General features: G+C 33.4%; 1 protein-coding gene across 6 annotated transcripts; it reads left to right on the forward strand.

Moving 5' to 3' along the window:
• Positions 1-1619: 1619 nt before the first annotated feature.
• LOC110655535 (dihydroorotate dehydrogenase (quinone), mitochondrial-like) lies at positions 1620-13257 on the forward strand. 6 transcript variants are annotated; one of them, XR_002494987.2, is made up of 14 exons: positions 1623-1784; positions 1873-1984; positions 3475-3908; positions 4116-4198; positions 4321-4644; positions 4834-5089; positions 6334-6414; positions 9543-9650; positions 9731-9760; positions 10563-10700; positions 11700-11737; positions 11844-11943; positions 12791-12980; positions 13147-13257. XR_002494987.2 is itself a non-coding variant. In XM_058145631.1 (13 exons), the coding sequence occupies exons 3-13, from the start codon at positions 3774-3776 to the stop codon at positions 12863-12865; spliced, it is 1368 nt and encodes a 455-aa protein (XP_058001614.1). In that variant the 5' UTR covers positions 1623-1784; positions 1873-1984; positions 3465-3773; the 3' UTR covers positions 12866-13257. The 6 variants fall into 6 exon arrangements, 4 of the variants coding, with proteins under 4 accessions (XP_058001614.1, XP_058001615.1, XP_021667548.2 ...); XR_009148227.1 differs by lacking the exon at positions 13147-13257 and having other exon boundaries at positions 1620-1784; positions 11678-11737; positions 12791-12836; XM_058145631.1 differs by having other exon boundaries at positions 3465-3908; positions 12791-13257.
• The last annotated feature ends 1575 nt before the right edge of the window (positions 13258-14832 follow it).

Here is a 14832-nt window from a genome sequence, read left to right on the forward strand (position 1 = left end):
GATAATAGATACTTAATATGCAAAATTTGAACCCAACCTAAATCTCTCACAGGTATTATACATTAAATCTGAATTGTCTTAAACTCAATTATGTAATATCTAAACCATCCTATTAGGATTCAGTTGGGTTGAATACCCATAAATATCTGACTTGTTATCATCCCTAATTATATAATACGATTTTAGCGTTATAAGGGTGAAATTGTCAACTCAAAATGATATAAATTTTTTTTTAGAATACAAAATAATATAACTTCACTTTCCTAATTTGTGAAAAAATAAAATATTACATTAAATTAAATAACATAAAATTGATACTCATTTTAATTAAAATAAAGGCAAAATGCATTTTTTGGCCCTTTAACTATTGCCCAACAGTTAAAAAACCTTAAATTTTTTTAATCCTAATAAGTCCTTCAACTATTGAAATTCGACAATATAACACAAACTTGACAATATATAAGCTCACATTGAACCAAAACCTTTACCCCGTGACGACCAATGGTCGTTTCACTCCAACAAACTATTATCATCTCTCCATTTGATGTATAAGCAAGACTAACACCATTAGGGAATCAGTCGCTGCCTTCATCGTTTATAAGAGGGAATGTGAGAGATAAAAATGGATTCTTCTTCATTTATGGGAGATCATTTGTTTCAACTAGAGAGGTTAGCGTAGAAGATTACTAATCGACAATGATGAAACTGTGGTGAGTTGCTATTGTCAAGTACCAGCGAAAATACGGACAATATGGAAGGACATCAATTTTGGTTGAAAGTTTTTTGATGTGCAAAATTCCAGTGAGTCAGAGTTATTTGTGCAATTGATCTGTAAAGTATGTTGTTGGTTTAAAATTAGGATATATAACTTATGCATTTTTTGTTTTCTAATTATAGAATGTGGATTGAAGAGGTTGTGGGTTTTTTCAATTGATTGATATAAAAGCCCCATTTGGGCAATTGTGTTGATTAATGGGTTGTAAATAGAGAAAAAGAAGTTTGTATTTGAAATGATGAAACTAAGGAAGTTGTATAGGGATGATTTGATTTTGGATGAAATAGAGTTTATCCAAGTGGAGTTGAAACAATTAAAGGAAGCCAAGAAAAATGAAGATTAGGGCAACACAAAGAAAAATAGGAGTGAAAGGTTTTACTGGCACTAATATAATCATGACCCTCAATATGAATGGCAGAACTAAGAGAAATTTTAGAAAAAACTGCACAAATTTCACATAAGATTTGAGTTTTTACTTGTTGTCAAATGAGTCTTATATAATTTAGTTATATAATGCGGAAATTGCAATTGCCCTGAGTAAATTTGTGGGCCATACTCCATTTTCCCATGAAATGGGGTTTAACGCTATTAAATTTAGTGCGTTCAGGTCTAATTTAAATAGTTAAGGTTCTTATTAGAACAAAAAAAAAAATTATTTATTTATTTATTTATTTTTAACACTCTTGGGCAATAGTTAAAGGGCTTTTGGCTAAAATAAACTACCAATAAAAAAAAAAAACTAAAATACGTCGTTTAGGGGAGAGAGTTTCCTAGATCTCCCTAGCCAACCAATACTACATCGTTTAATTGATCTCATTGGTTTAATTTGTTTTTTTAAAGGTTTATTGCTTTTCTTCAGTCTGTTACGAAAGAGATGCCGAGATGCAAATTACAAGGGCCAACACCTATTACTATTAGCCACTGCCGCCATTCTCCTTCAGCGTCATTCACTTTCGCCGTCGCAGCTTCAGCTTTCTTTCTCCACTTCGAAGTCATTTTCGTTGATCGGGTATGCTCTTCCTCACCACGCCATTGCTTTCGTTTACAGTTGATGTTCTTCCTCACTGTAGCTGACGCTGTCGTTCACCACTTTGAAGCCATCATCGAGGTAGGCTTTTGTAATTGAAGTTAAGGAGGCAAGGAACCCTAATTAGCTGCCTATCCTTTGCCTGTCCAAATCGTGTCGCCATTTATTTACTTCTGGGTAAGGTGAGTTTTCCAGTTAAAACTTGCCCCTATTGATTTTGGATGACTTAGCTTCTTCCATGACTTAAATGGATGCTGTATTTATTTGTTGGTTGAAGGACATAAATTGGGAGCCATTGAACAGTGATGAACTAAAGGCATTGGCTTTATTTTTGATATCAAATGCAACTTCTAACATTCTGAAGCTACTGCATAAGATTCACGTATTTTGATATTTTGACTATAATCCTTACAGGGTATTTGGTGAGAGGTTAACTTACTTTGTAACTTTTAACCCTTCGTTACATTACGGTTATTTGCATACTACTTGGGAGACTAGGTTAACTTTTTGCTTCATTATGCATTTTTGAGTTAAATATTAACCTTGGGGCTAGTTTAATGATTACCTTTTTAAAATATAATATTTAATCCTTGATTTTTTAACCTTTTACCAAAAACACTTGAGATTAAAAGTCTAGCCCTAAATATTTTGAATTTTTTTCCCTCCTAGTATTGAATATTTTGAAGCTCAAAGCCATATTCTCACTAAAGACAACTGAATAATTTTAATGAGAATATTTAGCCCACAAATTCACATACTGATATAAAATAGAACTGCTAAAATTCTCTAGAATCTAATAGTGTCATTCATAAAAACAGCTTTTGTAATGGCAGGCAGGATATGTTAACAGGCGAATAACAGTTCATGTTGTAAATATTAAGCTGTAAATCGTTAAGCCCTTGGAAAGAAACCCAAAAAAGTAAAAGAGAAGGAAATATTTAATGAAACTAGGACTTGCTTGAAAATTTTAAATTGGAAAGATAAATGAAAAACAGGGATTGCATCAAGAGGATTGTGTTTCAAGCACATCTTTTGTTGTTTGGAAAAATTTGTGAGTAGCATGTTATGTTGTTGTTTGGTGGGACCTATGTTGATGTTGTTTTTGATGTACTTAGTAGTTAATTTTTTTTTTATTTATGTTTATTTGGTTTGATTTATGTCAACTTTGTTGAACTTTTGAGACTTTTGAACTAGAAATGATGGGATGTATGAACTAGTTCTGTTTATGGTGTAATTATATTTAAATGTTTTGTGTTTTATGGATTTCCTTCATGATTTATTTGATGAATTATCTTTGTTGTATTGTAATTATAATTATTTATTTATTTTCTTTCACAGACCAGTCTTGAATTTTCTTAGCTTTTATAGATTTTTTAAAAGACTGTTTGGGGTTAGGATTTGGTACCCTTCTCGTTCACATTGATTAAATTTCCAGCAAAAAAAAAAAAAAGGGTTTAGCTGCGTTCACGTGGTATGCAGGTAGTAGCAATTAGATTTGGGATAGTTATATATAGAAAGGGGGTGAAATCTAATCAGGTTTGGGTAATAGGGATATTAAACGCATTCAGATTTGGTATTTGAAAATTTTCGAGTACCCTACCCTTTACTTGCATCCATCACAACTTGTTCCAAATTCTAATGTGTCTTATGTTCTTGACCTAGGTCAAACAAGATCAACCCAACGGAAAAGCCGTGACTCGTGATAGACCTAGAAAAAATGACAGCCGTATGGGTTTGGGCATGACACATTTTGTTGTAATCTCACCACAGAAACAACACAAGTGAAGGGTAGTACCTCCCCGAGAACAAAAGGCGTGAGTGATAAGGGTTACTGGGTCACCAACAGCAGTTCCTCTGTTCCTCTTTCCTAGCAGAAGCTTCTCCTATCCTCTCTTTCAAGTTTAGACTGAGAAGAAAAGAGCACAAACCCTTCTTCAAACACATTTTGCTGAATTGGGTTGTTCTTGATTTATGGCTGTAAGGACTACAAGGCAATTATTGAGGGATGTTTTGTATAAAAGGGTAATTTCAACTCCTGTTGTAGGTGTTAGACATTGCTCTTCTGTTGCAGAAACTCCTCCTAAAATCCCTCACTTCTCCAAAAAAGTAAGTACACTCTTTTTTTTTTTTTATATTAAGAAGAGGCCTTGTACTATAATTCCATATTCTAATATTTACTTTATTTTATGAAAAATAGGAAATGAAGTTTGCAGTGATTGATTCACTGAAAATATGAGATGCACTTAGGTTGCACATTTACTTTGTCATTTATGACTATCTGATTCTCTAATCTTTGCTTACTTTCAACTCTAGGGGAGGCTGTTGACGGGACTGACCATAGGACTGGCCATTGCAGGAGGTGCTTATGTAAGTACAGTAGACGAAGCAACTTTCTGGTACTCCCTTCAAATCTCTGATTCTTTTTATGAGCTTCTATATTTTGTCTGAGTTTACCCTAGATGCTTCATAATATTTATCCTTGGTTATGAACTTATTCATCATAAGCTATTAATTGCAGTGGTTGGCTATTCAATGCAACAAAACTTGTCAATCCAATTTTTTCCCTTCTTGATGCTGAGGTTGCTCATACACTTGCCATATCAGCTGCTGCTCGTGGTTGGGTTCCTAGAGAGAAGAGGTCTGACCCTTCTATTTTAGAATTGGAAGTGTGGGGAAGGAAGTTCTCCAATCCTATAGGTCTTGCTGCCGGCTTTGACAAAAATGCTGAAGCTATTGAAGGCTTGCTTGGGTTGGGTTTTGGCTTTGTAGAGGTTGGCTCTGTCACCCCTGTTCCACAAGAGGGTAATCCGAAGCCACGTATTTTCAGATTGCGTGAGGAAAGGTTAGAATGCAGCCTCTTATTATTATTAATATCTTCATCATCATCATCATGTGTTAGGAAGGTGCTTGTGAAATTTTTAAAATTTGATGCGTAGACTTGTGAAAGTAATGGTTTTTAATTATAGTAGTATGGAGTCTATAAAAGTGTTTTTAACTCTGATTTACATGATCGTCGTATTTTTTTGGCCAGTGTGATTATCAATCGCTGTGGCTTTAACAGTGAAGGCATTGTTGTTGTTGCAAAGCGATTGGGTGCCCAGCATGGAAAGAGAATGTTGGATGAAACTTCAAGCACTTCATCTTCCCCAAGCTATGGCATGAAACAAGGAGGCAAAGCTGGACCTGGCATTCTTGGGGTTAATCTTGGAAAGAACAAGACAAGTGAAGATGCTACTGCAGATTATGTACAAGGGGTTCATACGTTATCCCAGTATGCTGATTACTTGGTAGATTTTTTTTTTCTTTTTCTTTCCAGGGTGTTTTTCTTTCCTTTTTGTTTTCTTTCATCCTATCAAAGTTTTTCTATACCTTCTATGAATGCCTATTGGCAAATTTTTGTAGGTTCTTGGCAACTCATTTGCAAGGAATCATTTAAGCTGCACTATCTCACAAGACAATTCTCACATAGCTATGTCTAAAGTGGGAAGTTAAATGGATTTTGTCTATTCAATTTAGATTATCGGCTAAAATGGCTTTAGTTTTTTATATGGACACTAAATATTTTTGCACATGCATATTGATTACAAGAGATAAAATAGGAGGCAAATTACAATTAATGAAGTATAGAATTATGACTAGAAGATGTGTGATTGTCTAACAAATTATTTTTTTTTTTTAATTGTTCATATAGGATGTATGGGGAAGGCTTTTCATTGATTTGGGATTAGGTTTAGGGTTTGGTGGATTTAAATAAACTGAAGCTCAAATATGAAATGCATACCTGATTAATCTTTGCAGGTGTAGTTGTAGATGAATAAATTAGAACTACTAACCTCAGACTCATAGGATCTAGGGCTCAATTCTATCAAGTTAATAAATCATAACAAGCATATCTTTCTGAAAAATAACTTTAGTTCCATGTGTACTCTTGGACTCCTGGTTGATGTTAGACAAAATCATAATACAGATTCCTAAAGTAAGAATAATTACCCTACTTTATTGACTGGGTAGACTTACTAGCCCGGCCCATTCTAGCGAGCTGGAAATGACTAAATATCCTCATCCTAGAGTCAAAGATAAACATATGAGCAATTGATCTGCAACAAATTGAATTAAATAGACATAGGTCAAAACTAAAATACAAACTAAGTCTAGACCAAAATGATAATATAGTTGATCTTTCTTTTTGCTTTCCCTGGAGCTTCTTGTTGGCTGCTTTAGTTATATTGGCTGCAAATTATAACTTGGAAAAGTTGGCATGGATACATGAAAATAGCTAATGAATTTGGAAATATGTAATAACTCAGGCATATCAGAAATTGTTGTAGCGAATTCGGAAATTTAACACTGTTGAATGTGCTTTTAGCATTTTTATGAGTGATGTTCTCTGCTGCCATCTTTTATCTTGTCTTTTGAGTTTCTTTTAAACCAGTGTTTCAAGGCCTGGTTCTTTTCAGCATTTTTTTTTTTTCGGATGGCAAGGAATCATATTCTGTTTGGCTTGATAATACATGTTTGGCTTCTTTTCTAGGTTATTAATGTTTCATCGCCCAATACTCCTGGATTGCGCATGCTTCAGGGAAGAAAACAATTAAAGGACCTTGTTAAGAAGGTACGGAGATATAAAGATTTGAGGATGAACTTCCTACTTTCTTGTTCTAATTTTATCTTATGATCTGATGCTGAATAAATTTTATGACTTTCTTTTTGTAGAAAGAGATGATTTTCATTGATTTCAATTAATCTGTACATGGGTATATATATACAATTGGTTCCTATAATTGTGTTCTACTAATTAGGAAGAAATCCTAAATAAGAAATCCTAAATAGGAATACAGAATACAAAATATACAGAGAAATAATATAGTGATTGACTTTCCATAACATGGTGATTGACTTTCCATAACACTCCTCCTCAAGTTGGAGCATAGATGTTAATCATGCCCAACTTGTTACAAATGTAGTCAATCCTAGCTCCATTCAGAGCTTTTGTGAAAATATCTCGATGTGTCTGTTGAGATGAAATCTTTCACGAATAAAGTGACAATCAATCTCAATGTGTTTTAGTCGTCATGAAACACCGGATTAGAAGCAATATGAAGGATTATCACACCACAATTCTCATCTAGTAATTGAAGTATCCACATTACCTCACACTAGATCGAAAACTACACGCTTCTTGCTTCTCCAAGACACCAAATTTCCTCCAATAAAAACGCAATATCTAGTAGTTGACCTCTTATCAACCTTAGATCAAAAACATTCAACATTCAAATGCCCATGATTACCATATAGCAAACCTCTTGATAACACAAGATTTGTTCCAAGGCTTCCCATTGAGCAAAGACATAAACCGACTACCACACTAAACGGCATAAGCAATGTAAGGTAGTTCAATTTTCCTACCAATCGGATCTTCAAACAACTCACTATCAACAATTGTAAAGTTGGTGCGCTACAAGTCGCTACAAGGCTTAGCACCTAATTTAGTACATATTTTCTTTGAGACAAGAAAATACCCTTCTTACTTCTCATAACAAGAAATACTTTAACAATCCCAAGTCTTAGTTTGGAGGAAGGTTTTAAGAGATGAAATAGTCACTCCCGGTGATGACAATGTCATCCACATAGACTACCAAGAGAATTTTGCCTATAAAGAGTGATCACACTTACTCTTTTGCATATCAAATTCGAATCTCCCAAACCATGCCCTAGGACTTTGTTTCAAGCCATAAAGAGACTACAAACTTTATCCAACTTGGTTGCTCCATATACACCTCCTGAAGATCACCATGAAGGAAAGCATTCTTGATGTCCAATTGATGAGGGCCAATCATATGTTAAAGAGATAAACAAGCGAATAGAAGTAAGTTTAGCTATAGGAGAAAAAGTATCGAGTAATCAACCCCATATATCCGAGCATATCCTTATTTACCTTTACTATATATACCCATTTGCAACCAATAGCTTTCTGGCAATAGTTCCCATGTACCGTTAGCATCTAAAGCCTCCATTTCCTCTTTCATAGCATCACAAGAAGTAACAAAACACCGAGAACAAGAAGACAATTGATTATAAGAAACAAAAGAAGAGATAGTTTACGAAGAGCAATGGGTAAGTCTAGATAATCATGATGGAGGATAATCTCCAATCTCTGGAATAAACATGAACAAGAGGACTAGACATTGGTTGATATATTAAGAGATCATCCTCCTGATGATGGAGGAAAAAATGGAGTGGACTCAAAAATGTGACATCAAACAAGATAACGATTAAGAGTAGGAGAGAAACAAGTACCCAAGGAAGACACATTTGAGAGATTTTGGATCCAATTTAGTAACAACATCACGCACAAAACAACAAAAATTCAATAGGGAACAAAGATTTTGTAGGAAACAAAGTAGTATAAGAAATATCCCCATTAACGATTGATCAAAAAAACTACATCCGCCCAAAAGTGTTTAGGTACTTTCATCGAAAAAGAAGAGCACGAGTTACCTCAAGAAGATGACGATTTTTCTTTTGGCCACGCCATTTTGGGATGGGGTATCCAGATGAAGAATGCCATTTTGTGTCATATGAAAAGTATTCTTTGGCATTGTCACTTCTTAATAAAATATTAAATTGAGTTTTGATTTCATTACAAAAGGCACAAAAGATAGAAAACAACATTTTTCATTAAGTATAACGGGTAACACGAGTAATCATCAACAAAAGTAACAAAATAGAGCAAGGACCCCAAACATCGAATGAACTAACTCAAAAGGAGATGAACGATGATGTTTAAATTGAGGACACAACTTCTTCATGGTAGACAAAGAAGGATGACCCAATCTACAATGAGCTTCAAGAGGTGTTAAGGTAATGGAGCAAACAAGCCATGATTTTGTAGATTAAAGAGATTTGGTAGACACAAAAAAGAAGACAAAGAAATTATGACACAAGAAGTAGAACCATGAAAGTGAGATTAAATCAATAACCCATTTGGATGAAGGACAAGGCATGTAGTGGATTTAAAAATAGTTTTCACTAAAAAATAAATTAAGTTCCTCATATACATATATAAAAAAAAAAAAAAAATAAGCGTGAGAGACTTATCCTCTCTCTCAAGACGAGAAAAGAATGCAAACACACATCATAAAAGGAGATATTCTTCTTAGAATCTGAAAAAAAATCTAAGTAATCCATCAATTCTTAACAAAATCACGGTGATTAATTAAACTAATTACCTCACTATGAATCAATCGAGCATCCTCCTTAGCCAAGTTACTCAAACTCAAACAACCATTAAGTTTGTGTGTGTTGATCTTGATCTCATCATAATCACACATAAAATAACATTTATTTTATATTTATTATTTGAGTTGAAAAAAAAAAAAAAAAAAGCTAATCGCTAATCCAGTAGCAGCAAAATAAAAAAAAAAAGAAAAAAAATAAAAAAAAAAAAAATAATAGGAAAGAGCCAAACCAAGTCCTTTAATGTAATGTTTTATATGAAAACAGCAACAGCACAACGGTGGTGAATGGGGTTGAGACGACGATGTAGAAAGAGATGATTCTCATTGATTTCAATTATATATATATACAATTGGTTCCTATAATTGTGTTCTACTAATTAGGAAGAAATCCTAAATAAGAAATCCTAAATAGGAATACAAAATACAAAATATACAGAGAAATAATATAGTGATTGACTTTCCATAACATGGTGATTGACTTTCCATAATACTTTTCGTCTAGGTTCAAGCTGCTCGTGACGAAATGCAATGGGGTGAGGAAGGCCCACCTCCTCTGCTCGTGAAAATTGCACCTGACTTGTCGAAGGAAGACCTTGAAGATATTGCAGCAGTGTGTAAATGCTTTTAGTTTGATTTCTGTTTCTCTATTTCGACGTATTGCATTCTTATAGTTCTTCTTTGTGAATGTAGGTTGCTCTCGCACTCCGCTTAGATGGACTGGTATGATTTGTGCCCATCAAGAAAGAAAAATACTTTTGTTATCTCTAAATTTTGATGCTTTATTCTTCAGAAATCTTGATTTCTCTCAAATGGGCTAAGCATTTCTGTTTAAGATTTTCAAGTATATTTACATGCTGATAGCTAGTATGGTTGAGAGAGAATTTTTATAGTTTAGTACATGTTACACAGGTTACTGGTTCATTGCTTTGAAATTTTCTTGTAGCTTTTCATGGACATGTCATAGTACACTCTGTGGCATGTAGTAAATAAGAGGATTATATTTCCATTGTCATTTCCTAATGTCATGCTGTATCTTTCTCTCTCGGAGTGTGGGTGTGGGTGTGGGCCCCTTCTCTTTCGGTTGCATGTCACTTTCCTCCTTCGGTTGGCTTGCATGTCAAGAGTTAACTTTTTGCAGATGTGGATGTGCACGCATTTAGATGACTGTATAAGGTTATTGCCATTGGAATTTGCTCTCAATGAAATGAAGCTATCTTTATGTGTTGAAGTGCAGGTTCCACTCAGTGGTGCACATTGTACAAGCATCCGAAATATAAATTTGTTTCCCTAAAATTCTTATCCTTAGCTGAACTCAGTAGAATGAATGAGAAATTTGATATCCCAGAGCTTTATTCTGTTCTGAAAAGAAAATGATGCATTCATTATGTCCAATTTTATGGACTTTTGGTTGATGTGCCCAAATGCTGATGTATTTTATTGTTTTTTTCTATTTTACATGCAACTTAGTTATTGCTTTCTAATTGATTCAGATTTTAATTTTTCTGCTTTGTTTGTAGAATAGATTATATCAAATACAACCATATCAAGGTCAGATTCTATAATGAAGTACCCTGTGGCTGAGGAAGCAGGCGGTTTAAGTGGCAAACCTCTATTCAGTCTATCTACCGATGTCTTAAAAGAGATGTATATTTTGACAAGGGTATGCCTGCTGTTCTTGTGATAACTTTTATTTGTTAAGCTCTTATGCCTCAAGCTTTTGTATCTTCATAATAATGGATTTATTTATTTATTTATTTTTTTGGTTGGAATCACTAAAGCCAGTCAATTGTGCTCCATAGGATAAAACTTAGTTGTTATGTTGTGCTGTTCCAGTTGCCATACGTTTTCAAATTTCAAAACTTACTGCCTAATTCTTGATGTTTCTAAACTAACCAAAGAATCTGCCTTACCTTTTTCTCTTCCACTATGGATGCTCCAAGCTCTTGTTCAGGCACTGCTCCATCTAGATATATATGCACCAATAAACAAACTTTCTCCTTCCCCTAATTGATCTTTATATCACTTTTCCTCTGTCATCTGCCAGGGAACCTTTGGATTTTATGCAGAAAGTAATAGGGGATGAAACTCAAATTTTAGAATTATTATATGATTTGGGACATGATATGGATTCTTACGATCATGATATGGATTATATGATTTAGGATTTTTTTTTCTTTTTAATTTGCGAGAGAATATTATTTAAAGGATTTTATGTGATTTAGTTTTCGTGTTTGGGTTGATATGTAGTTTTTTGTTAGAACATTATTGGCATAGAATTTTATCTTCTTCATTTCATGTTTTGTAATGGTTTGGTCTCTATAAAGGGCATTGTACATGATTGAGTAGAATGAAATGAAAAATGATTGAATTTGGGTTGTTTTTTCTTATGTATATATATATATTCTCCTTCTTTCTTTTCTTTTTTTTTTTTTTTTCGTCATGCTTTTTGTCAATAGCGATTCTACTTCTAAAGCCTTTGGAGAATTCGCTTTGCCTTGTTATGGAAAATACAAATGTTAAGTGTGCAATGGTTGGGTATATTTTGGAAAGTGGCTATGATATGCTTTGATTCTCTTATTTGTTTTCCTTTCGTCTTTTAGTAGTTAATGACTAGCGTTATGAATATTTCCTTGACAGTGTGTATGTTTATTATTACCAGGGAAAGATTCCTTTAATAGGTTGTGGGGGTATTAGCAGGTAAAATCTTAGATTACATCTGCTTCAGTGCCATCATCTGGTCATGAGTGCAACCACAGCTTTATGAATTATTTTTCTGAACTTCATTTATATACCATTGATTCAGTGGTGAGGATGCATACAAGAAAATACGAGCTGGAGCGACTCTTGTTCAGCTTTATACGGCATTTGCCTATGGTGGACCTGCCTTAATTCCTCAGTTAAAGGTAATGATTTTTTTTTTTACCTCTAAATTTTCGGGCCAAAAGGAACACCGCAAGAAAGAAAATAAGAACCAGTTGTGATATGAATTTCTAATTATCTTCTGATATAGAAATGCATTAGAGTTATTGATATGGAGTGAAGGAATTGTTGTGTATAGTTTGGGCCTGTGGTCAAGCTTCACTTCCTCCCTCCTTGAGGAAAAAGAAATGCATGACGTGTTATGATCAGTGTTGCTGGAATTTGGAACTAACGTAAGTATTAGAAGCAGGGAGGCAGGCACTTTATGCGACCATACACCAAGTCCAAAATTATAATGTTACATGATAAAGGACAATAAAAATTTCATTTCCTGATAAAATTATTTGGAACAAAGTGTGGATGTTATCACACACCAAACCTTTTCTTTTCATCACTTATCCCTTCCAGAATGTGGAAAATCCAAACGCATGAATGCATGCATGAAACAAACTTAAATTCTTACAGAAATGAGCTGCGCAAGCAGTATTTTGATGCATTCTTTTTAGCTTAGAGAGAAATATCTAATATGCAGCGCTGTCTTATGAACTTTGTCAATTTAAGCTCAAGTCTTTATGTTCCTTAACTGTGCTGGTGAAGGCTTTTTTTCTTCTTCTTCTTCGTTTTTTTTTTTTAATTTTTTTTTTTACTCTGTTTTTGAAACTAAAATTTAGATTTGTCAATGCAGACGCTTGCACATGTTAAGCTATGGAATTTATTTGTCCGAGTTTTAATGTCATATATATCTGTTGGGCAAATTCTGGATCCTTCTTTTTGTTTGTCTTGGTAGATTGATTCTTGTAGCTTGTGTTTCATTTGGTGAATTTGCTACAGACTGAACTGGCAGAATGCTTGCAAAGGGATGGTTTCAAGTCTATCCTTGAAGCAGTCGGTGCAGATTGTAGATAATACCATCTGTCTCCATGTCTTCTAAGAATGAGTGAGAAGACAACCTATATGCATAGGGTACCATAACAAAGGTTCTTTAGATGTCTGTCTCATTTATCAAGCAATGCATTACCTGGTCAGTACAATTTTGTTTCGGCTTCGCTCCTCGAGATCTTTGTTTTTAAGGTTTCAGTGTTTAGGCTGGAGTAGAGATGTTTGATTCACTTGTCAAATACGAGATCGATTTTTGGAAGTGATTTAATGAGAAATAGTGGTAAAAGAATGTTCATTTTGATGGTCAGGATAATTGCAGAAGGTATGCTTTGATGTCAGTGGATTGCCAATTGGTGTATTCGTAAAACTGATTATGGAAGGCATGATTTGATAATAATGGGTTGATTGATATGGTCGTATTTTCTGTGTCAAGCATGGACTAGTAGCTACTTTGCTGTTGCAGATTTTTTTTTTTTTAACATGTGATGACTAGAGTTTTGAACTGACAGAATTGTCTTGGTTTATTATTATTATTGTTATTATTATTAATAATAATATTATTTAATGATCAGTATTAATCCATCCCATTAGGTTATTAACAGGAGTGGAGGGATTGTGGTATCAATTTTGATGACTTGAGATAAATTTCTGCAGCAATTAATCAAGAAATATAAAATAACTATATATATATATATATATATATATATATATATATATATATATATATATATATATATATATGTGTGTGTGTGTGTGTGTTTTCGCGTGAAATTGATTTTACTCAATTTAAATGTATCAAAAGTAGATATGGTCTTTTTCACACGTGAGAGTTAGATTGCGGATCTGTGAGGGACACAAAGATCCTAATTGTAAGATGTAAATGTGCCGTTTTGACTTCCAATCTAAAAGAGTGGCAGAAAACGAAAGATTGATCTTTCCCTTGGGTTACTTGGGTATGCTAAGATGTTTTTTTGTTAATATCTCTGCTTGGTTAGCTTGAAAAATTTAAAAACTAGAATTGATTGTTGAGCAATTAAAAGATCATTTATATATGTAAGAGCAAATATTGTGTTTAAAAAGTAAATGTTGTTTATAGCTAATTATTTCAAAAAGTAAATATGTGCAAAAAGTGTAAAATTTGTGATTGATTGAATGAGTAAATTACTTGTTGAGAAAATATAAATATGTGCAGATAGTGTAAATGAGAGCTTTGTGAAAAATTGATTTGCTTAAAAATATAAACATTTGTAGAAAATTATAAACTGACAGATTTGCAGGAAATGGAATATGAATAGAAAATTGTAAATTACATTGAAAGCTGAAAAGATTGATTACGAATGTTTGCAGAATAACTAGAAATTGAATGTTTGAATTGAAAATAAATAAGCTAAATTAAAACTAATACTAAATTGAAAAATAAAGAAAATTGTTAAATTGTAAAAGAAAAAGTTGAACTAAGTGAAATTTGAGTTAAGATATTACTTCTGTCAGGTTAATTGATTGATTAATTGGTTGTGCGTTCTTAAATGAAGCCCAACACATTTATTTATAGGAGAAGTGATGCTTAGTGACCAAGTTTGCTGTGCTCACTTTTTTCTCTCCACTCCCTACTTCTTGTGACCACCCTTAACCTGTGACACCCCTTACACTTCTATAGTGTAGCCGAGCAAGATATGCCACGCAGTGTACCGGAACATCCTATTTTAATTCAATCATTTTTTTATTCTTCCTAATTTATTTTTTTCATAGTTATGAAGTACAATTTATGAAATATAATTCATTTAAGTCATTTATTGAAATTATAATTTATTTGAGGTTTCGAAAATTTTATAGAAAATCCGGCAGAGTACCAGCTAAAAATGTAGAAAACAGTTCTTCGGAACCTGTGAAAAACACTTCCAATAATCATTTCCAATCATTCTCAAACTCCAATAACTATCAACATGGTCTCAACATTTGCAATCATTTCAAGTTCTCAACATTAATCCACAATT

The sequence above is a fragment of the Hevea brasiliensis genome, chromosome 4, assembly GCF_030052815.1.
Source record: "Hevea brasiliensis isolate MT/VB/25A 57/8 chromosome 4, ASM3005281v1, whole genome shotgun sequence".
NCBI lineage: Eukaryota > Viridiplantae > Streptophyta > Magnoliopsida > Malpighiales > Euphorbiaceae > Hevea > Hevea brasiliensis.

Excerpts from the sequence above, each read along its gene's own strand:
- LOC110655535 (XM_021811856.2), top strand. The coding sequence starts at position 3,774 with ATGGCTGTAAGGACTACAAGGCAATTATTGAGGGATGTTTTGTATAAA. Across the intron at positions 4,199-4,320 it reads GTAGACGAAGCAACTTTCTG|TGGTTGGCTATTCAATGCAA; the intron begins GTACTCCCTTCA and ends TATTAATTGCAG. Across the intron at positions 9,761-10,562 it reads CACTCCGCTTAGATGGACTG|ATTATATCAAATACAACCAT; the intron begins GTATGATTTGTG and ends TTTGTAGAATAG.